General features: G+C 40.2%; 1 protein-coding gene across 1 annotated transcript in view; it reads left to right on the forward strand.

The window, feature by feature from the left end:
• The window catches only part of TRAM2 (translocation associated membrane protein 2), a 208692-nt gene that overhangs the window by 138717 nt on the left and 45503 nt on the right, over window positions 1–24472 (forward strand). The window contains exons 3-5 of the mRNA XM_053709551.1: window positions 10564–10673; window positions 11006–11122; window positions 19426–19484. Of these exons, the coding sequence (XP_053565526.1) occupies window positions 10564–10673; window positions 11006–11122; window positions 19426–19484 (286 nt within the window). The remainder of the gene's footprint in view (window positions 1–10563; window positions 10674–11005; window positions 11123–19425; window positions 19485–24472) is intronic.

Consider the following 24472-nt stretch of genomic DNA (forward strand, 5'->3'; position numbering starts at 1 on the left):
GTAATATTCCCTGAATATTTCTGTCATTCTATGAGTCTCTACAGTTAAACCACTAGGGGGATCTTGTAGTGCATTAACGTAATATGCAGACTGCTTTGTTTTAAGGGCCCTTGCCAAAAGTTTACCCGGTCTATTACCTTCTATGAAGAATTTCTGCTGTAATTTTAACGCTTGCTTCTGGGCTGTTTTTTCTAGGAAATTTTTAAGTTGCTGTCTGGCTTGGTCTCGTTGTGATTTTAGGGTGTCATCGTTTGGGTTGGCCCTATACAAATTTTCCATTTGATGATAAGTGTTAGTAAGATCTGTTTGCTGCATCATATGTGTTTTATTTTGGAAAGCTTTAATTCTTATCATCTCACCTCTTATAACACACTTGTGTGCTTCCCATAAAGTGTACGGATTCGTGCCTGGGGTGTTATTATGGTCAAAATAGTCTGCAATGCATTTTTCTACCTGATGTAATAATGGTTCCTCTTTTAGTATGGTATCATCAAAGCGCCATTGAAATGTCTTAAAGGAGAGTGTGGACCACTGTAGCTTGCATATAACTGCTGAATGATCGGACCAGCTGGTTGGGACAATGTCTGTGGAAGTCACTGAGGAGATGGTGTTGTGATCTACAAATATGTAATCTATACGTGAATGGGTATTTTGCGGTGCTGAATAGAATGTATAATTCCTATCATTCGGGTGTTGGACACGCCACACATCGTGGACTCCTAGTAGCGTTAAATCCTCCTTGATAAACTTAATTGATTTTTTCGACACTAGGGATTGTCTGGTTGAGTTATCTATCACCGGATTCAAGGAGGTGTTCAAGTCACTTCCAATTATAAGGGACCCTTTATAAAAGGTTAAAATATTATTGGATATCTTCCGAAAGAAAGATGCCTGGCGTGTGTTTGGAGTATAAATATTAACCAGTGTGATTGGTCTCCCGTGGAGTAATCCCCCCAATGCCAGATATCTCCCTTCATTATCTCTATCTATTTGCTGGACATGAAACTGTAGGGAATTGTGAAGTAGCACACTAACTCCTGAAATCTTTTTTGTGGGGTGGCTGCTATGGTAATGCCTAGTATATATAGATGTAAAAAACCCAGGTTCCTGTCCATCTATATAATGCGTCTCTTGTAGGAAAAGAACGTCAACTTGTTTGTGTGTGATGTCAGTGAATGCTATACGTCGTTTATGAGGTGTATTGAAGCCTTTTACGTTTTGTGTCATAAATGTAATCGGTTTTGGTCCAGTCATGACTTTTTTACTAGGTCACTGCTTATCTAACTGTGCTGTCTCTATGTAAAAATGCCAAATTAGTACAAGGATAGCATTAAAAGTACACACTTTGAAGTTTCGCTGATAGCAAATAGATTAAACACGAACAAGAACAACAAAAACATAAATATAAACAAAAACAATAAAAACAATAACAATAACAAATAACTTGACTTTACAAGTCTCCACATAGGGGGAAAATTAGCTTGCCCATAGTGAGAACTTATAGTTAGGTAGGTGTACAGGCACCTTTATAGGGACTTTAACTCAGAGTAAAACATTCAGATTATCACCAATTCAAAGAGCTAATATAAAATGTTCAGTCTTTTCTTCTGAAGAGTCTGTTAAACGGTTACAAAAATAAAAGTCATTGATATAAGAATACAGTAGAGGGTGTACATGCACCCCTTCAGGGTCCTTGGTTCATATTGAAACGGGCAGACTATAACCGCCTCAAAGAACTATGAGAAAATGTTCAGTCTTTTTCTTTGGAGAGTCTGATAAACATTTATAGATATAGTAATCAGTGGTATAAAAAAAAAAACCAATATTAAACTTATGTAACATGGATGCATCTCACCCAATTGGCTCAGTCCTGTCTCATCCCGGCTTGTCAACTGGAGTGTGATCTCGGTGTTTTCTCGGTTTTGTTGTTGCCATTGTGCTTTAGGAGGTCTCGATGGTTTTGCTGGGTCATCCAAATCTTTTTCTACTCTCAGTAGTGCAGGTTGAGGGGGGTCAAGCCCCAGAGCTTCACAAAAGTCTGGGATATCATCCAGTGTCTTACAGGTAAGTTTGTTTCCTTTATAGGTGGTATTAAGGGAACATGGGAAGCCCCAACGGTAAGGAATTCCTTTTGCTCTGAGTAGAGTTGTCAGATGTTGGTATTCTTTACGCCTCTGCAGGGTGCGAGGGGCGAGGTCCACAAATATTTGCAGGCGACAATTTTGAAAACTAATGTCTTTGATTTGTCTCGTCGCTTTCAGGATATCTTCTTTGGTTTGAAAATGGGTCATTTTGAGAATGACATCTCTGGGGGGTGCTTGATCTGAGGGCCTTGGCCTTAGGGCCCTGTGAGCCCTGTCCATTGAGAGGTCTGCTGTAGACGAAGTGCCTAGTAGAAAGGAGAAGAGGCCTCTAAGGAATTCAGGAATAGTGTTTGGCAGGATTGTTTCCGGGATCCCTCTGATTCTAAGGTTTTGGCGTCGTTCTCTATTTTCTAAGTCTTCCAGCTTATCTTGCAGTTGCAGAAGCATAGTATCATGTACTTGGGCTGTGGTCTGTAAGACAGAAATTTCTTTCTGATTAAAATCGTTATCCTCTTCAAGTGTTTCCACTCTATTGCCGATCTCTGACATATCCTTTCTTAGAGTAGCTAGTTCTTCTTTTATACAGTCACGCACCTTAACAATTACGTTATCCAGGTCGCTTTTGGATGGTATGGTGGCTAAGAAGGACTTGGTTAGTGGAATTGACTCCTCTGTGTCGCTTTCCTCACTGTCTGAATGTGACATCTCCGCTCTCTGCGGTGTAGCAAGATCAGATATAGCAGGTTGTGAGGTTTCTGCAGCTCTGAAAAAGGAGCTTACTGAATGACGTGGAGTTGCTGGCTTTTTGGCCTCTTTACCTGGTTTAGATATTTTTTTCGGTGACATTTTCATACAGCGTTAAGAAATACTGCTGTTAACTGGAATATTGTCACGTCTGATGTCGGGTTTGAGGCTATAGCTAACTTTCAAGTCCTAATGTTATGCCTTGTAATAATAACAGGTATATAGGTGAAAAATCTCCCTCACCAATTGTGAGCTGTGATAGGTGTGATATATCAAAGTAACATAATCATGGTACTCAGAGCTTTTGAGCTAAGGCATATTCAAATAGACCCCACGGTAGTTTAGCTATCAGCTGAGGCAACATATAATAAGGTGGGGGCGAAAGTAAACCCTTTCTCACTTTCACTTAATCTTTTCCACAACGTCTGTTATCTGGGTATGTGTCTTAAATTATTACATCTGTTGCGCCACAAACAGGCCGTGTTTTCCCATGCAGGCAGCTGATTACACTCACTGCTGTGGTCTTTGCATCCCAAGGGACCCTCTTATTAAGTCATATGGCCCTGGTTATTGTTCCAAGAGTGTCCGGTATAGAGTATTGTGACCTGGGGCTATGGAGGTGGTGACCGTATTATAGGTCTGTGTAAGTTCACATACCTTACTTCTTCTGAGCGATCGGTAATACTCTGCTCAGTGATCCATTTAGTTCTTGGGGTCTGCTGTCTGGGTGTGCTGTAGTGTTATTGAACCGGGAGATGCTGCGTGGTTTCAGGCTGTAAAGATGGCGGCCGCGACCAAAGCCCAAATAGTGATCTGTATCAAGTCCGCACTTTTCACATAATTGGCCGCAACCCTTTAACTCCCCATGTGTTCCGATACTCTAGAACAAGCGATCTCCCTGCAGGATGGCTCTCGGTTGTCCCTTCATAAGCTGTTTTGGGCAAAAACGCTCGGAGCTCACTCAAAGTGCGGCCATGTCTCACGCTGGCCGGCTCCGCCCCCCCCTGTTTCTTTTTTTATATCTATATAATAAGCAGTGGGTTGGTGTACTTATGTGACCCGGTTTCATGAAGGGGTCAGAAACGGCGACACTATATGCAGGCTGACGCTGGAGATTGGGACAAAGATCCTGTGTAAAGAGGTTCTTAATCGTTAATGCTTTTATTTTATAAGGCAACAGTTTGTTTGAGGGACACATTGGCTTTTATTCAAGTCGGGTCTACCCGACATTGATTATTTACATGCAACGTTTTTTCTTTCTCTATACCGCCCACGAAGGGCGGGGCTTACGTTCGCACGCTTTACCGCGCACTTGTTATTCCGGCTTCTGTCACGGAGGAGTATTACGGTGCTCCTGTTGCTCCCTAGGTCCGCTTGGTTTAAATTACTTTGCAAGCGGACTTAGGCAGTGGTTCTTGGGCGTCTTGTTGATGTGAGGTAGGCGCCACAGCGGAGCTGTGGTTTGGTGCAGGGGTTATTTTTAGTTGCAATCACAAGGAGGACTATGTTAACCTAAAGATGTAAATAGGTTTAGTTATAGCAACTGCATATTGCTTTTTGTATACACATTTGCAGTAAAAAGTTATATTGTTACACATTTGCAGAATTTTTTTTATATCGTTTTAAAATTTAAAGGCACAGTACTGTTTTAAAATTTAAAGGCACAGTACTTTTTTTGTGTTATTTCATATTATCTGACACGGCCAATATTGCTCTTGTTTTTCTTTTTATCATGGCTGAACTACTGGAACAGACTTGTTCTATGTGCTTAACTGCCAATGTGGAACCGACCCTCTTACATTTTGTCACTGAGAGGGCTTTACAGTTTAAAGAACACATTTTCTTTAATGCAAATATCTCTAAGGATGCTTCTCAGCTTGATGAGACTCAGGGTATGCCGCAACTTTCTCCCCAAGCGTCACAGCCTTTAACACCCGCTCAGGCGCCGTCAACTGTGTCCACCTCATTTACTCTACAGGATATGGCGGCAGTTATGTCATCTACTCTTACAGAAGTTTTGTCTAAGTTGCCAGTGTTGCAAGGCAAACGTAGTAGAAGAGCGGACCAGGTGGTCCAGGCGACTTCTGACTCTTTGATGGCAATCTCCGATGTACACTCCCAGGGCTCTGAAATGGGAGGTAGGGAGACTCTATCTGAAGGGGAATTGTCTGATTCAGGAAGTGCATTACCCCAGACAGATTCGGACGTAATGTCCTTCAGATTTAAGCTTGAACACCTCCGTCTGTTGTTGCGGGAGGTTTTGCTGACTCTGGATGATTGTGACTCTATTGTGGTACCACCAAAGAAATTGTGTAAGATGGACAAATACTTAGAGGTTCCTTCTTATTCTGATGATGTTCCGGTTCCTAAGAGAATTTCAGATATTATTACACGGGAATGGGAAAGACCGATGATTCCGTTTTCACCTTCCCCCTACCTTTAAGAAAATGTACCCTATAGCTGACACCGTTCGGGATTCTTGGCAAACATTCCCTAAGGTGGAGGGAGCTATATCTACCCTGGCTAAGCATACGACTATCCCTATTGAGGACAATTGTGCTTTCAAAGACCCTATGGACAAAAAATTGGAGGGTCTTCTAAAAAAGTTATTTATTCATCAAGGGTTTCTATTACAACCGACGGCCTGCATTGTCCCACTTACAACTGCGGCCGCATTTTGAAATAATGGATAGAATAAAGGCCCTTAAGCTAGCAAATTCTTTTGTTACGGATGCCGCTTTCCAGATCGCCAAATTGGCGGCTAAGAATGCAGGATTTTCCATTTTAGCACGCAGAGCCTTATGGTTAAAATCTTGGTCTGCGGATGTGTCCTCTAAATCTAAGCTTTTGGCTATTCCTTTCCAGGGTAAGACCCTATTCGGGCCTGACTTGAAAGAGATCATTTCTGACATTACGGGAGGTAAGGGTCATCTCCTACCTCAGGATAAGACTTCTAAGGAGAGGGGTAGACAGAGTAATTTTCGTTCCTTTCGAAATTTCAAGGGAGTCCCCTCTGCCTCTTCCGCTAAACAGGAATGGAATTTTGCACAAGCCAAGTCCGTCTGGAAACCCAACCAGGCTTGGAACAAGGGTAAACAACCCAAGAAGCCTGCTGCTGCTCCCAAGACAGCATGAAAGGGCGGCCCCCGATCCGGGACTGGATCTAATAGGGGGCAGACTTTCTCTCTTTGTCCAGGCTTGTATAAGAGGTTCAGGATCCTTGGACACTGGAAATCGTGTCTCAAGGGTATCAGCTGGAGTTCAAAAATTCCTTCCCAAGGGAAAGGTTGCTTCTTTCACGATTGTCTGTCAACCAGATAAAGAGAGAGTCGTTCTTACGTTGTGTAAAAGACCTCTCCACTATGGGAGTAATTTGTCCCATTCCAATTCTGGAACAGGGGCAGGGGTTTTACTCAAATCTTTTCGTGGTTCCCAAAAAAGAGGGAACGTTCCGACCCATTTTAGATATCAAGAGTCTAAACAAGTTTCTCAGAGTCCCATCCTTCAAGATGGAGACTATTCGGACAATTCTTCCATTGATCCAGGAGGGTCAATATATGACTACCGTGGATTTAAAGGATGAGTTCCAGAGATCCAGCACCTGGGATTTACACAGTGTGCAAACTAAGGGGCATACCTTCACATTCCTATTCACAGAGATCATCACCAATTCCTAAGATTTGCCTTTCTGGACAAACATTTTCAGTTTGTGGCTCTACCCTTCGGGCTGGCCACGGCACCCAGGATCTTCACGAAAGTTCTAGGGTCTCTGCTGGCGGTTCTCAGACCGCGGGGCATTGCAGTGGCGCCTTATCTGGATGATATTCTGATCCATGTGTCGTCTTATCAACTGACAAAGTCTCATACCGACATGGTTCTGTCCTTTCTAAGGACTCACGGGTGGAAGGTGAATCTAGAAAAGAGTTCACTAATTCCACAGACGAGGGTTCCTTTCCTGGGGACTATAATAGATTCTGTGTCCATGAAAATGTTCTCGACTGAGGTCAGAAGGTTAAAGATTCTGAATACATGCCGAGCTCTTCAGTCCAATCCTTGGCCTTCAGTGGCTCAGTGCATGGAGGTAATTGGATTGATGGTGGCAGCAATGGACATCATTCCGTTTGCTCGTTTTCATCTCAGACCTCTACAACTGAGCATGCTAACAGAGTGGAATGGAGATTATGCAAATGTATCTCCTCAGATAGATCTGGATCAAGGGACAAGAGGCTCTCTTCTTTGGGGGTTGTCACAGGATCATCTGTCCCAGGGGACGTGTTTCCGCAGGCCCTCGTGTGCGATCGTGACAAAAGATGCCAGCCTTCTAGGATGGGGTGCAGTCTGGAATTCCCTGAAGGCTCAGGGTGTGTGGACTCGGTCGGAGTCTCTACTCCCAATCAATATTCTGGAATTAATAGCGATATTCAATGCGCTTCGGCCAAATTCATCCAGTTTCAGTCGGACAACATCACAACTGTAGTTTACATCAATCATCAGGGAGGAACAAGGAGTTCCTTAGTGATGACAGAAGTATCCAAGATAATTCGGTGGGCGGAGGCTCACTCTTGTTATCTGTCAGCAATCTACATCCCAGGAGTGGACAACTGGGAAGCGGACTTTTTGAGCAGACAGACGTTTCATCCGGGGAATGGGAACTCCATCCGGAGGTCTTTGCCACTCTGATTCTCAGGTGGGGCAGACCGGAATTGGATCTGATGGCGTCTCGTCAGAATGCCAAGCTCCCAAGATACGTATCCAGATCAAGGGATCCTCAGGCCGAACTGATAGACGCCTTGGCAGTGCCTTGGTCGTTCAACCTAGCTTGTGTTTCCACCGTTTGCTCTCCTTCCCCGGGTGATTGCACGGATCAAACAGGAGAGGGCTTTGGTAATTCTAATCGCACCTGCGTGGCCGTACAGGACTTGGTATGCAGATCTGGTGAACATGTCCTCTCTGCCACCGTGGAAACTTCCATTGAGGCAGGACCTTCTCATTCAGGGACCCTTCCATCACCTGAATCTAGTTTCTCTGCAGCTAACTGCTTGGAGATTGAACGCTTGATTCGGTCATTGATACCTTGATTCAGGCACGTAAGCTTGTTACTAGAAAGATTTACCATAAGATATGGCGTAAATATCTTTATTGGTGCGAATCCAAGGGCTACTCATGGAGTAGGGTCAGGATTCCCAGGATTTTTTTTTTCCAAGAAGGATTGGAGAAAGGGTTGTCAGCAAGTTCCTTAAAGGGACAGATTTCTGCTTTGTCTATTCTGTTACACAAACGTCTGTCAGATGTTCCAGGTGTTCAATCTTTTTGTCAGGCTCTAACTAGAATCAGGCATGTGTTTAGACCAATTGCTCCTCCTTGGAGTTTGAATTTAGTTCTTAATGTTCTTCAAGGGGTTCCGTTTGAACCTATGCATTCCATAGATATTAAGTTGTTATCTTGGAAAGTTTTATTTTTGGTTGCTATTTATTCTGCTCGCAGAGTTTCTGAGCTTTCAGCTTTACAATGTGATTCTCCTTATCTTATTTTCCATTCTGATAAGGTGGTCTTACGTACCAAACCTGGTTTCCTTCCTAAGGTTGTTTCTAATAAGAATATTAATCAGGAAATTGTTGTTCCTTCCTTGTGTCCTAATCCTTCTTCTAAGAAGGAGTGTCTGTTACATAACTTGGACGTGGTTCGTGCCCTGAAGTTTTACTTGCAGGCGACTAAGTATTTTCGTCAATCATCTTCATTATTTGTTGTTTTTTCTGTAAAACGTAGGGACCAGAAAGCTACGGCTACCTCTCTTTCTTTTTGGCTGAAGAGTATCATCCGTCTTGCTTATGAGACTGCTGGACAGCAGCCTCCTGAAAGAATTACAGCTCATTCCACTAGGGCTGTGGCTTCCTCATGGGCATTTAAAAACGATGCTTCTGTTGAACAGATTTGCAAGGCTGCAACTTTTTCGTCTCTTCACACTTTTTCCAAATTTTCCAAATTTGATACTTTTGCCTCGTCAGAGGCTGTTTTTGGGAGAAAGCTTCTTCAAGCAGTGGTGCCTTCCGTTTAAGTTCCTGTCTTGTCCCTCCCTTTCATCCGTGTCCTATAGCTTTGGTATTGTATCCCATAAGTAAGGATGAAATCCGTGGACTCGTCATATCTTGTAAAAGAAAAGGAAATTTATGCTTACCTGATAAATTTATTTATTTTGCTGCTACTTCAATAAATGATATCAAGAGAATGAAGTAAATGTGATAATAGAAGTAAATTAGAATTTTGTTTAGAAAGCTATGCTATATCTGAATCAGGAAGGGACATTTTTGGGTTTCATGTGCTTTAAAATAATTTAAAATAGTACCAGAAAATATTACTGGACTGTCTTTTAATACATTAGATAAGGCAAGAAAAAGTGTATGAGAAGCCAGTGATACAATAAGTCATGCCACTGATAAAATACGTAAAGCCTTATCCAATATGAAACAAACTCTGTAATCCTGTGTTAACTGTTGCACGCTGAAATAAGGTCAATCTTCGTTTACCCCTTACATATGCAAGATACTTTTATTCGGTCAGTAATCAACCAGAAGCAATCAACATTGTATACATGTAGATAAAACTCACTTGTATCCAGTAGCGGTTGTACTCCACAGAAAAGTTTCAGGTAAACCGGCGATGATCATAATCCTCCATAGAGTGCAGTGCAACAGTGCAGACACTGAAAGATTCAAACAGCGTCCTGGCTTGCAGTCCAAGGTGCGGTAAGGGCTCCCCTACGCTGCCCCCTTCAAGCGAACAAATCTAAGATACAAAATTTAAAACACCATTGCGGATGGCATTAACCCATAAAGCGATGACAGATAGGCTGATAAGATATGATTAAAACATCCACTTTATTGGTATATTGTAGATAAAAATAGCAAGGCACAGTACACACAGACCTGAATTACTGCTGACGCGTTTCCTGCCACATTCGGCACTTCATCAGAGCTCTGATTATAACAGTTTACTACTTTTTAGTAGTGATTAAAACAAAAAACAATTAGTAACTGCACTGTATATAGGAATGTGAGGTCTGAAGAATTGTAGGAAGTTCCAACCAAAGCAAGAAACCCACCTACCAGCACAAAATATAAGATTGTTTTGTATAAACAAAGGTATTTAGCGGCACAGAAAACACCTAGTAGTTAATAGATGAGGGTGAAAATGATGTGAATGCAGTAATGCCTTCTTTGCTGCAGTTATTTTTTAATAGCTAAACTCCACCTACCAATTGCCTTATTTGGAGGAGCCAGTGCTTGTTACTGGAGTAGATACAGCTAGCCCTGGTCATTATGTTAGTAAATTGTCAATTATTTTACAGCTTGTAATCTTATCATCTGTGCTGAAGCCAGTAAGAGACCGATATGAAACGGGGTTAGCCTTGTGAAGCCTGCAGTGTGCAGTTTGAGTTTTTAAAACCGGAAAACCCACAAAATACAGGAAAAGAGGGCAAAAAAATAAATACAAGTATTATTTGGTAAACATAATAATTAAATATTTCCTTTTACAACCCCAGGTTATTTACTATCCCTATTTACTATCCATTTTAACAGTGATCTTTTTTTCAGCGCTATTCCCAGCTAAAAACATTTTTATTTTGTCATATGCTCTCATTTGTTTGCTTTTTGCCCTTTTGTTTTGTATGCCCATTTATGTCTTTTCATGTATATTGATATCATCAACTCACATTTATTTTTTTTATTTTTTTCAGATGGTGAGATAGTTTATTATCATTATGGTGTGAAAGATTTGGTCACTGTTTTGTTCTATGTCATCATTGCTATTATTCTGCATGCGATTGTGCAGGAATACATTCTTGATGTAAGTTACCATTTGTTTTGGATTTTTTCTCTTTTTCTGAGCTTCATTTTCTTCCCCTTCTATATATATATTTTTTTTGTTTTTTAGATTTCATAACTTACTGTTTTAAGTTTCTAAATGACATATTTGTACCCAGAATCCTTTGCTGTTTGGACAGTGCTATACTCAGTATTTTATTCTCCTGAATGGATGGGGTTAATGTTTAATATAACTGAAGTGAATTCTCAGCCTGTTCTACTTAGAGAAAAATATGACATTTTACCAATTACATTAGTCCATTCCCTTTAATCTATTTTGTAATTTGTGAGTAAATGCATCTTTGTCTTGTTTAGAAAATTAACAGGCGGCTGCACCTGTCCAAAGTGAAGCAGAGCAAGTTTAATGAATCTGGGCAGCTAGCGGCTTTTCACTTTGCCTCAATGTTCTGGTGTCTGTATGTAGCGGTCACAGTAAGTATTGGAATTACTGCATTAAAAAAATTTTGACCTAAAAGAGAACATTCATTTAAAAAAACTGTTCTTTATTAGCATAAAAGGACATTGTACAATAATTTTTTCCCCGTTAATGAGCTCCCATTGATGATTTTACCAGCTGGGATGTATTTACTTGTTTCGTTTATTACCTTTATTTGTCATTTGAAATAGATGCTTTCTTTCATGTAATTGGCAAGAGTCCATGAGCTAGTGACGTATGGGATATACAATCCTACCAGGAGGGGCAAAGTTTCCCAAACCTCAAAATGTCTATAAATACACCTCTCACCACACCCACAATTCAGTTTTACAAACTTTGCCTCCTATGGAGTTGGTGAAGTAAGTTTGTGCTTGATTTCTGTGATTTCTTCTATGATAAGCGCTTCTAAGCATTCTGAAGCCCAGTTCCTCTCAGAGTACCGTTTTTGTCAGAGGGATGTGAAAAGAGTATCGCCTATTGATTTTTTGGTTTCCGTTGCGGGTAATCTCTTCAAGGGTTCTCTGTTATCGGTCGTAGGGATTAATCTCCTACCTCCCTTTTCAGATCGACGATATACTCTTATACCATTACCTCTGCTGATAGTTTTCAGTACTGGTTTGGCTATCTGCTATATGTGGATGGGTGTCTTTCGGTAAGTATGTATCATTGTGTAGGACACTCTCAGCTATGGTTTGGCGCTTTATGTATTTAATATAAAGTTTTAAATATGTTTTTTATTTATATTTGCCATGAGTCAGGTCTATGTATATTTCCCTTTGCAGTCCAGCAGTTTCGCTATGGGAATCATGTTTTAGGAAGTTTATCTTACCTGGGGTATAGTCTTTTTTTCAATTTGAATTGTTTTTTTCTTGGAAAACTTGCGGGCAAATTAGGCTTGCGAGGGCGCAAAATGCTGTTATTTATTGCGTCATTTTTGGCGCGAATATGCGTCTGTCATTACACAAGTTTGTCATTTCCTGCATCTTAGTTGACGCTAGGTTGTTTTTTCGCAAAATTGTGTTTGTTATGACGTGCATTGCGTCATTTCCGTATGTTTGTTGGCGCAAAAAAAGTCTCAACTTCCTTTTGCGTCGTGCGTCATACTTGGCACCAAAAAATGTCGTTTTATTTTACCTCACTTCCTATATGCTCCTTGCCTTCTTTATGCTCAGAGGGCTATGCTATTTTGCTTTTTTTGCCAATTTTAGCATTTGCTTTTTTTTTTCCCCATTCCTGAAACTGCTATGTGTGGAAATAAGATATTTCTGTTTAATGTTATTTTTTCTTTTACATTTTACAAGATGTCTCAATCTGATCCTGTCTCAGAAGCTGCTGTAGGAACCATGCTGCCTGAACACAGTTCTACCAAAGCTAAGTGTATCTGTTGTAAGCTAGTGGAGATTATATCTCCAGCTGTAGTATGTGACAGTTGTCATGATAAACTTTTGCACGCAGAAAAGGTTTCTGTTAGTGCTAGTACAGTATCTGTTGTTCCTTCAACATCTAAAATACATGATATCCCTGTTGATATGAAAAATTATATTGCTGATGTGATACAGAAGGCTATGACTGCTATACCGCCTTCAAATAAAAGGTCTTTTAAAACTTCTCATAATACTTATGAAATTTGTAATGACCGACAACATACTGATATATCCACCTCTGATGAGGATCTCTCTGATTCGGAAGATCCTACTTCAGACATTGACACTGATAAATCAACTTATCTTTTTAAGATTGAGTATATTCGTTCATTGTTCAAAGAAGTGTTGATAACTTTGGATATTGAGGAGTCTGGACCTCTTGATAATAAATCCAGTAAATGTTTAAATTCTGTCTATAAACCACCTGTGTTTACTCCTGAGGTTTTTCCTGTTCCTGATGTTATTTCTGATGTGATTGCTAAGGAATAGTCTAAGCCTGGTACCTCTTTTATTCCTTCTTCAAGGTATAAAAAGTTGTATCTTTTGCCAGTGACTAAATTAGAGTTTTGGGGAAAAGTCCTTAAGGTTGATGGGACTATTTCTACTCTTGCTAAACATACTACTATTCCTATGGAAGATAGTACCTCTTTTAAGGATCCTTTAGATAGGAAGATTGAATCTTATCTAAGGAAAGCTTATTTGTATTCTGGCTATATGCTCAGACCTGCCATTTCTATGGCTGATGTTGCGGCTGCATCAACTTTTTGTTTGGATAGCTTAGCACAACAGGAAAAAGACTCTGATTTGCATGGCATTGTTTGTTTGCTTCAACATGCTAATCATTTTATCTGTGATGCTATTTTTGATATCATCAAGATTAATGTTAAATCTGTCTTTGGCTATTTTAGCTAGAAGAGCTTTATGGCTCAAATCATGGAATGCTGACATGGTATCTAAATCTAGGTTATTATCTCTATCATTTCAGGGTAATAATTAGTTTGGTTCTCAGTTGGATTCTATTATTTCCACTATTACTGGGTGGAAGGGAGTTTTTTTTTGCCTCAAGATAAAAAGTCTAAAGGCAAATCTAAGTTTCTAATCAGTTTTGTTCCTTTTGTCAGAATAGAGTACAGAAAACCACTCCTTCCCCTAAAGACTCTGGCTCCAATTAGAAGCCATCCTTGAGTTGGAATAAATCCAAGGCTTATAAGAAACCAAAGCCAGCCCCCAAGACTGCATGAAGATGCGGCCCTCAATCCCGTTCTGCTGGTGGGGGGCAGATTGAAATTATTTCAAGAAGTTTGGGCAGGTTCCGTTCAGACTCATTGGATTCAGAATATTGTCTCTCAGGGGTATCGAATAGGTTTCAGAATAAGACCTCCTGTGAGACGATTTTTTTTCTCTCTCACGTTCCAACAAATCGTGTGAAAGCTCAGGCCTTTCTGAAGTGTGTTTCAGATCTAGTACTCTAGTAATTGTACCAGTTCCACTTCTGGAACAGGGTCTTGGGTTTTATTCAAATCTATTCATTGTCCCGAAGAAGGAAAATTCTTTCAGACCAGTTCTGGATCTGAAGTTTTTTGAATCAATTTGTAAGGGTCCCAACTTTCAAGATGGTGAATATAAGACTATTCTGCCTTTTTGTTCAGCAAGGTCATTACATGTCCTCAATAGACCTACAGGATGCGTATCTTCACATTCCGATTCATCCAGACCACTATTGGTTTCTGAGATTCTCTTTTCTAGACAAGCATTAACAATTTTTGGTCTTCCATTTGGCCTAGCAACAGCTCCAAGAATCTTTTCGAAGGCTCTTGGTGTCCTATCTGTAATCAGAGAGCAGGGTATTGCAGTGTTTCCTTATTTGGACGATATCTTGGTACTAGCTCAGTCTTTACATTTAGCAGAATCTCACAAGATTGGTTGGAGGATCAATTTAACAAAGAGTTTCTTGATTCCTCAGACAAGGGTCACCTTTTTAGGTTTCCAGATAGATTCAGTGTCCATGACTCTGTCTTTAACAAACGAGATGAATTAAATTGTTTTCTGCCTGTCAAAACCTTCAGTCTCGATCAGTCCATTCAATTTCTACGTGCATGGAAGTGTTAGGTCTCATGACTGCAGCATCGGACGCGATCCCCTTTGCTCATTTTCATATGAGACCTCTGCAGCTTTGCATGCTGAATCAGTGATGCAGGGATTATACTCGGTTATTACAGTTGATATACTTCCCAACATTCAACTCTCTCTGTCCTGGTGGTTGGACCATCATCGGATTCTTCAAGGGGCCTCTTTTGTTCGTCCTTCCTGGACTGTGATTTCAACAGATGCAAGTCTCACAGGTTTGGGAGCTGGCTGGGGGTCTCTGACAGCACAAGGAGTTTGGAATCCTCAAGAAGCGAGGTTACCAATAAATATTTTAGAACTCTGTGCTATTTTCAGCGCTCTTCAGGCTTGGCCTCTATTAAAGAGAGAATCATTCATTCGTTTTCAGACAGACAATATCACAACTGTGGCATATGTCAATCATCAAGGGGGGATTCGCAGTCCTTTAGCGAGGAAAGAAGTATCTTGAATACTTTCTTAGGCGGAATCCAACTCCTGTCTAATTTCTGCGATACATATCCCAGGTGTAGACAATTGGGAAGCGGATAATCTCAGTCGTCAGTCTTTACATCCATGGGAGTGGTCTCTCCATCCAGATGTATTTTGTCAGATTGTGCAGATGTGGGGTCTCCCCAAAATAAATCTGATGGCTTCCCATTTAAACAAAAAGCTTCCCAGGTACCTTTCCAGGTTCAGGGATCCTCAGGTGGAGATGGTGGATGCATTAGCAGTTCCTTGGTTTTACCAACCTGCTTACATTTTTCCCCTCTAGTTCTTCCAAGGGTGATCTCCAAGATCATATTGGATCAATCACATGTGTTTCTGATAGCACCAGCATGGCCTCACAGGTTTTGGTATGTGGATCTTGTCCGGATGTCCAGCTGCTAACTTTGGCCTCTTCCTTTAAGGTATGGAAATTTAACGCTTAGTACTAAGTCAATCATAGAGCTTTCTCTGACTCAGTGTCATGAACCAAGCCTCCAGACGAAAAAGAAAAAGAAAAGGTCTGGGAGGCATTCTGCTAAGAAGGGCTGTGTGGGGATTTGAACCTGTGGCTCTGTGGTTGCTATTTCTGTTTGCTTACATGTTGAGCCACAGCCAGTTCTAGCAATAGCATGGATCTTAAAAGATCTGATAAATAACTATTTGCCTTACTTGTTATTACACCTGTGCAACACACAGGTGTTCTTAATTCTGGAATTAATCAGAACCAACCCTGTGCAAAACCTCCCTATTTAAGGATGGCTTTTAGTCTGCATTTTTGTCTTCACATTGGATCTGTTTTGTCAAGTCAGAACCTGTTTCCTGTACTTCTTTGGAGAAAGATTTCACCTTTGCACCTGTTTACAAGGTATTACCAGGAGAAAGCCTTTACCTTTAAACCTGTTACCAATCTACAAGTTTGTTTCCTGCTTTATGCAATTCCTGCACTCAGCTATTGCCAGGAGAAAGACTTCCCCTTTGCACCTGTTTACAAGGTATTACCAGGAGAAAGCCTTTACCTTTAAACCTGTTACCAGTTCACAAGTTTGTATCCTGCCTTGTGCAATTCCTGCACTCACCTATAACCAGGAGAAAGACTTTACCTTTAAACCTGTTACCAGTTCACAAGTCTGTTTCCTGACTTGTGCAATTCCTGCACTCAGCAATTTCCAGGAGAAATACTTTACCTTTAAACCTGTTACCAGTTTGTAAGTTTGTTTCCTGCCTTGTGCATTTCCTGCACTCAGCAATTTCCAGGAGAAAGACTTTACCTTTAAACCTGTTACCAGTTCACAAGTTGTTTTCTGCCTTGTGCAAATCTTACATTTCAGTTATTGCCAGGAGAAAGACATTCCTTTTTGAATCTGCATCTCTGCTTACTAGTTTTCTTTATTTTCACTCCTGCTGTATGTGGTCTTAACATACCTGAGTAGCATATTTAAATATTCTGCAAGTATTTGCTTAAACAAACTATTTTGTTGTTTAAATAAATTTATCATTTTCAATCAGTATGGCTTCTACTAATCTTCCTTTAAAGCAACTGTTCCAGACAATGAGGCTCTCACATGATATCCTGAGACAGAACATGACACTCAGTGATTAATACTATGCTGCAGGCTCGTAAGTCTGTTTCAAGGAAGATTTATTATCGAGTTTGGAAAACCTATATTTCATGGTGTTTTTCTTATAAATTCTCTTGGCATTCTTTTAGTATTCCTAGAATTTTACAGTTTCTTCAGGATGGTTTGGATAAAGGTTTGTCTGCAAGTACTTTGAAGGGACAAATCTCTGCTCTTTCTGTTTTATTTCATAGAAAGATTGCTAAACTTCCTGATATTCACTGTTTTGTTCAGGCTTTGGTTCGTATCAAGCCTGTTGTTAAATCAATCTCTCCTCCTTGGAGTCTTAATTTGGTTTTGAACGTTTTGCAGGCTCCTCCTTTTGAGCCTATACATTCTTTGTATATTAAACTTCCTTGGAAAGTGTTGTTTCTTTGGGCTATCTCTTTAGCTAGAAGAGTTTCTGAATTGTCTGCTCTCTCTTGTGAGTCTCCTTTTCTGATTTTCCATTAGGATAAGGCTGTTTTGCGGACTTCGTTTAAATTTCTTCCTAAGGTTGTGAATAGTAGGGAAATTGTTGTTCCTTCCTTGTGTCCTAATACTAAGAATACTCTTGAAAGATCTTTACATTCTTTGGATGTTGTAAGAGCTATTTGTTGGGTTTTTTTGGTCCTAGGAAAGGTCAGAAAGCCTCTACCATTTCTTTGGCATCTTGGTTAAAGCTTTTGATTCACGAGGCTTATTTGGAAGTGGGGCAATCTCCGCCTCAGAGAATTACAGCTCATTCTACTTGTTCAGTCGCCACTTCTTGGGCTTTTAAGAATGAAGCTTCGGTTGATCAGATTTGCAAAGCAGCAACTTGGTCTTCTTTGCATACATTTACTAAATTTTACCATTTTGATGTATTTGCTTCTTCTGAATCAGTCTTTGATAGAAAAGTTCTTCAGGCAGCTGTTTCAGTTTGATTCTTCTACTTACGATTTAAGTTTTTTTTTTCCCTGAAATTTATGTGAAATTTACGAGAGACTTATTTTTTTGTGGATTACATTTTTTCAGCTGAAATATCTGTTTTTATTGTATCCCTCCCTTTCTAATGACTCTTCTGTGGTCTTATACATCTTGGGTATTTCTATCCCATATGTCACTAGCTCATGGACTCTTGCCAATTACATGAAAGAAAACATAATTTATGTAAGAATTTACCTGATAAATTAATTTCTTTCATATTGGCTAGAGTCCATGAGGCCCACCCTTTTTTTGGTGGTTATGATTTTTGTATAAAAGCACAATTTTATTTCCAGTTCCTCTTTTTGTATGCTTTTTAACTCCTTATTTTATCACCCAACTACTTGGCTATTCTTTAAACTGAAATGTGGGTGTGGTGAGGGGTGTATTTTTAGGCATTTTGAGGTTTGGGAAACTTTTCCCCTTCTGGTAGGATTGTATATCCCATACGTCACTAGTTCATGGACTCTTGCCAATATGAAAGAAATTAATTTATCAGGTAAGTACTTACATAAATTATGTTTTTGCCTGTTGAAACAGCCACCTATAATGAAAATGTAAATATTTCAGTGTTGGCTGCAGAAAAGTTTTATGAGATTACCGTCAGCTACCTTCTCCAGCTTGCTCCTGTTTGTGTATAGGGTCTTTTCATATGCAAATAAAGGGGGAGGGGGGAGTGTCTTATTTTCCACTTGCAGTGGGCTTTCCAACTACCTTTTACTGGATTTTTATTTCAGTATCTGTGCATCTTATTCTTTATAGTAGTGTCTATTACATGCAGTTATATAGAAATGAGTGTATACTGTCCCTTTAACTTGGGTAATTTGTGATATTTACTTCTTTTCTTTGGTATTTAGAAACAAAAATTAAATTATTTTACAGTGTTTTTTTGAAGGATTAAATGCAATAGATTTGCATAATCAATAGGGATGGGTGAATATTTCACAACATTCGAAATTTAAAATTCATTTTTATACATTTTGTCTGTTTGAATATAATTTTGAATGTTTATCTAACATTCTAATTTCAAATATTGGTTTTCAAATTTTAATTAACATTCAGTAATATATTAAATTTTTATGTATGCTTTCTGCTAGCTATAACATTTGATTATGAATCAATGTTTGCGATTCAAAATTTCAACATTTTATTTCGAATCTAATTAATGTATGCGATTCGAAAATTTCAACATTTGATTTTGAATGTTCATAATATATCCCCTAACATTGTGGTGTGCCTGTGTATAGGGTATTTAACATTGTGATTTGCCTGTATATAGGGTTTTTACAGTATTTTCATCTTTAATTGTACTATATTACTGGAGGTGTTGGTGTTTCTGGGTATTTACAATGTTAGACTAATTTCAAAAATATAATTTGTACATTCAAAGCAATAAACTTTGGGAGGCACTATTCTAACCTAATATTTGAGTCTTAGAGAATCATGAAAATAAGTGTTTTTTTTTCTGTACAGAAAGAACATAATTATTTTAATCTTTTCAGCATTTTGTATTATATATATATATATATATATATATATATATATATATATATATATTTTTTTTTTTTCTGTTTTGCTCTTGACTTTGAAATTATCAGAATAATCTATATTACGTTTCCCTGCATCAATTTTGCTAAAGTTGTAAAAATGGAAATAAGAAGAATTGTATTAGCAAATAAAATATCATAGTGTGTGAACATAGTGTGTGGTTTTATTTTGCAGGAAGGCTATTTGTCAAATCCAAAGACCTTGTGGGAAAGTTATCCTCATGTTTACCTTCCGTAAGTAATCTTGTGTGACCTTTTGGCAACCTACACCGCAATATTTACAAAGCTGTCAAGGTACCCAATTGATCTGGATGAAAGTAAAAGTTTTATCATTTATATTGACAATTAAAGGTTCATTGTTTTCTAGGAAATAAATTGGCTGTAATAGTTGATACTTGTAGAACAAAAATAAAGTGTATCACTATACTGCAGAAAAGACTATTGTTATATAGAGAGAAAGCCTATAGTTATTGGTATTCTGCAGAACTGAGGATGATAAATGTTGGAATTTTGTCATTTGTCAAAAATATTTCCTTTGACATTCATTCTGTCATTAAAGTGATTCCTATAGACTAAAACTTCAATCAACATTTGAATGTTAATATTTAATATTTAAACTTTACATTTGATAAAATATTTTTTTTTATCCAAAATATCTGGTAAATAAAATTAAGGCTGTTAGTAGTATTTGATATTTTAAACAAATATGCAATAACACTCAGCTATTCATAGTTGAGTCAAATTACATTAAAATGGATCTGCTGCACAGATGAGTTAATTTCCTGAGGAGTGATATTAAATGATCTTAGTCCGTTAATGGGTATGTTCCCTTCAAGTATGGACTGGGGTGTTTGAGTAACCATGTAATCCTTTCAGTGAGAGTTGTGGTGAACGCTGGATCTAGATGTCACAAGGAACAATCTCTGACCACTAGCTAGACTTAAAGCTATCACCTCCTGAGAAATTTGTGTTAACGATTTACACAGTTTTCTCATTATCTTCAGGTCCCTGTCAGATGCGTTTGGTGAGACTGTCAGACCTTGAGGCGCTGTGCCTGCTCCACAGCTTTGATCCTGGAAGGTAAGTCCTTTATATTTCTTTGAGGAATTATGCCTTGTAGGGCTTCAAATTCCCTGAGGTTATGGGGACATTGAATTAAACAGTTCACAGTGTGATACTTTATTCTCTTCTGGAAATGGGGACATTTAATACCTTTTATAATATGGAGGTAATTTACTGAGCAGTTGGGGACAATCTATGTGTGCTGCTTAGCTCCTTGCCATGTGTTTAAGTTTTTTTTTGGGCTCATAAGAACATTGACATACGTTGCAGGACATTTTGGGAAAATTTCCCACTGGGGCCTTTTTTACCGCTACACAGCTGATATTTAGCTTTGCGCGGTTCCTCTTCTAGTTGGGGGTGGTCTCTAGATGCGCACCATGTGACAAGGGCGCAGTTTTTCTCTGAGACTTGTCAGAAGTGTGTTTCTGCATAGCGATCAGCATATCGAGTTCGCTGCAGGCATTGGGAGAGATTGTGACTTCATCCCGGTCACGCTTCTCTAGCCAAGGCTGAGGGTAGAGGTTCCACGCTATGTGTTAAACTTTTTATTTTTTGGTTGCTATAATATTGAGACCTTATAACCGCTATGGAGGACTCTGATATTAACCGCTCAGAGGGTTCTGTTTCAGCGATCACTGTGACAACTGCATGTTTATATTGTTAGGAGACTATAGTTTGCCCACCCGCACAATTCTGTTCTTTCTGTCTGCTTGTTTTCTGTGTTAAAGACCAAGAAGGGGGTCTAAATCTGGTTTATCCCCTGGTAATTTTATGCTCTCTGAGCCTTCTTCCTCTCTGGACTCTGTTGTCCATGAGATGCCTATTCTGCAGTCTCAGTCCCTTTTTAACCCTAGGACACAGGCAGTGCCCCACAGCACGCATTTATCTCTGACTGGAGGTCATTTTTTTCCAGCAGACTCTGCAATATCAGCTTCATTAAACACTTTGCCTATCTCTGGAAACATAAGAGAAAGGTTAAGCATAGTTCCACTGACTTGGGGGTTAACACCTCTTTTCAGTCTGAGTTGGCTAGTTTGTCTCACCTTTCTGAGGATGATCTAACTTCGGTTGTATCTGAAGGTGAGCTTTAGGAGTCAGAGGTATCTGAAATTAAATCTCCTACTCCTGAGGAACCAGCTAAGCTTCCTGAAGAACATATCCCTAAATTAGATAGGGTTTATGAGAAGAAGAAGGTTCCTGAATCTTTCCTGGTACCCGTACGAATGTCGAAAACTATCTCTCGAGAATGGGAAAAGATTGGAACTCCTTTTTCCCCTTCTACCATTAAGAAGCTGTTTCCGGTCCCTGAATCACATTTAGAGTTATGGAACTCTATCCCTAAGGTGGACGGGGCCATTTCGTCTCTTGCCAAGGGTACTACTATACCGATAGAGGATACCTTCTCTTTTAAAGATTCCATGGCAGGAAGTTGGAAGGCTATCTGCGAAAGATGTTTTACCTCCTATTTTAACCAGCGGCTGCTGTGGCAGCAGTCGCAGGTGCTGCTACCTACTGGTGTGATTTGTTGTCAGAACTAATTGAAGTTAAATTCCCCATGGATATACAGTACAGGTTTAAGGCTCTCAAGATAGCCAACTCCTTTATTTGTGACGCTAATATGAAAATTGTCCTTCTGAATGTTAAGGCTTCAGGTTTTGCAGTTTTGTCACGTAGAGCTCTTTGGTTGAATTGAAAAGAAGCCTGCTCAACGGAGCGCTCTAGGTTAGTACGTCCTCCAGTACTGCAAACGGCACAATAGAGAGAGGGCGGGAACACCTTCCCTTGCTTACCAAATGTTGGGTTTATGACCCATGTTTTTACCTGACAAGGATTTACCAATAAAAGATGAACTTTTAACTCTGGGTTCTCAAGGGCACTTTTTCCGTTCTCCTCTATACCCCTCTTTGGTTGAAATCTTGGTCCGCAGATATGGACCAGACTTCTTTCCTTACCATTCAAGGGGAAGATTTTGTTCGGGCCAGGCATGGACTGCATCATTTCCACAGTAACAGGAGGGAAGGGTGCTTTCCTTCCCCAGGATAAGAAGTTGAGAACTAAGGGTCGCCAATCCTCTAATTTTTGTTCCTTTTGTTCAGACAAGACTCAGCGCACTCAGTCCTCCTCCAAACCTGAATAGCCTAAGAGTACTTGGAAGCCCAACCAGTGATGGAAAAAATCCAAACAGGCCAAGAAGACTACAGATAACAAATCTGCATGAAGGGCCGGTCCCCGATCCAGGACCGGATAGAGTAGGGGGCAGATTGTCCTTTTTTCTAGAGGCTTGGGTCCAAGACGTTCAGGATCCCTGGGTATTAGACATTGTTTCCCAGGGTTACAAGATAGGGTTCAAATCTCGTCCCCCAAGGGGCAGATTTCTTCTCTGTACAAGGCCAGAGAAAAGAGCTGCCTTTTTAGACTGCTTTCGGGACCTCCTCTCCTTGGGAGTAATAGTACAGGTGCCCTCATCAGAAAGGGGCCAAGGGTTTTACTCAAACCTCTTTGTAGTTCCCAAAAAGGAGGGAACTTATTGCCCTATTCTAGACTTAAAATGTCTCAACAAGTTTCTCAGGGTCCCCTCCTTCAAAATGGAGACTATCGGGTCCATCCTTCCTTTGATCCAGAAAGGACAGTTCATGACCACTATCAACTTAAAGGATGCATACCTTCATGTCCCAATCCACAAGGATCATTTTCAGTTTCTGAGGTTCGCATTCCTTGACCAACATTTCCAGTTCATAGCCTTGCCATTCGACTTAGCTACTGCTCCCAGAATTTTCACAAAGATTTTGAGAGCTCTCCTAGCTGTGGCCAGGTCTCAGAGCATCGCTGTAGCCCCATACCTGGACGATATCTTGGTTCAAGCTCCATCTTTTCCTTCAGCAAGATACCAGACTGAGTCTCTTCTATGTCTTCTCCGAACGCACGGATGGAAGATAAATATAGAAAAGAGTTCCCTGGTTCCCAGTACCAGGGTTGTTTTTCTCGTATCTATAAAACTCATTATCCATGAAGATCTTTCTGACATATCAGAGACGCTATTGGCAACATGTCTGTTCCTTCAGACCACACTAAGTCCTTCTGTTGCTCAGTACATGGAGGTAATTGGTCTAATGGTGTCCTCCATGGACATTATTCCATTTGCTCGATTCCATTTCAGACCTCTACAACTATGTATGTTGAGGCAGTGGAACGGAGATCACCTAAACCTGTCTCAACAAATTGTTCTGGACAATCTGACGAGAGACTCTCTTGGTGGCTCTGTCAAGATCACCTGGCCTTAGGCACTGCTTCTTGAGACCATCCTGGGAGATCGTGGCTACGGGTGGGGAGCAGTCTGGGGTCCCAAGGGGGCTCAGGGGATGTGGTCCCGAGAAGAATCTCTTCTGATCAATATCTTGGAGCTTCGGGCGATTTACAATGCTCTAATGGAATGGCCCCTGCTCTGTTCTGCCCAGTATATCAGATTCCAATTAGACAATATAACCTCGGTGGCTTGCATCAACCAACAGGGAGGAACAAGAAGTTCCCTAGCAATGATAGAGGTGTCTCGAATTCTTCAATGGGCAGAATCTCACAACTGTCTTCTGTCCGCGATTCACATCCCGGGGGTGGACAACTGGGAAGAGGACTTCCTCAGCAGAGAATCCTTTCACCCGGGGGAGTGGGTGGGCTTTCCACCTTGAGGTGTTCTCAGAGATAACTCTGATGGGGGATTCCAGAGATAGACCTCATGGCTTCTCATCTCAATACCAAGCATCCCAGATCGAGGTATTCTCAAGCAGAATTTGTAGACGTATTAGCGGTTCCATGAAAGTTGAATCTCGTATATCTTTCTTTCATGTAAGTGGCAAGAGTCCATGAGCTAGTGACGTATGGGATATGCATTCCTACCAGGAGGGGGCAAAGTTTCCCAAAAGTCAAAATGCCTGTAAATACACCTCCTACCTCACTCATACCTTAGTTTCACAAACTGTGCCTCCTTGTGGAGGTGGTGAAGCAAGATTTGCTTGTTTCTCTTCTGTGATAGGCGCTTCTAAGCATTTTGAAGCCCAGTTCCTCTCAAAGTACAGTGTTTGTCTGAGGGATGTGAAGGGAGTATTGCCTGATGATGCCATGTTTTCACCTATATTAGAAAATATATTCTAAGGCTCTCTGTAATT

This window comes from Bombina bombina, chromosome 4, assembly GCF_027579735.1.
Source record: "Bombina bombina isolate aBomBom1 chromosome 4, aBomBom1.pri, whole genome shotgun sequence".
In the NCBI taxonomy this organism is placed as follows: Eukaryota; Metazoa; Chordata; class Amphibia; order Anura; family Bombinatoridae; genus Bombina; species Bombina bombina.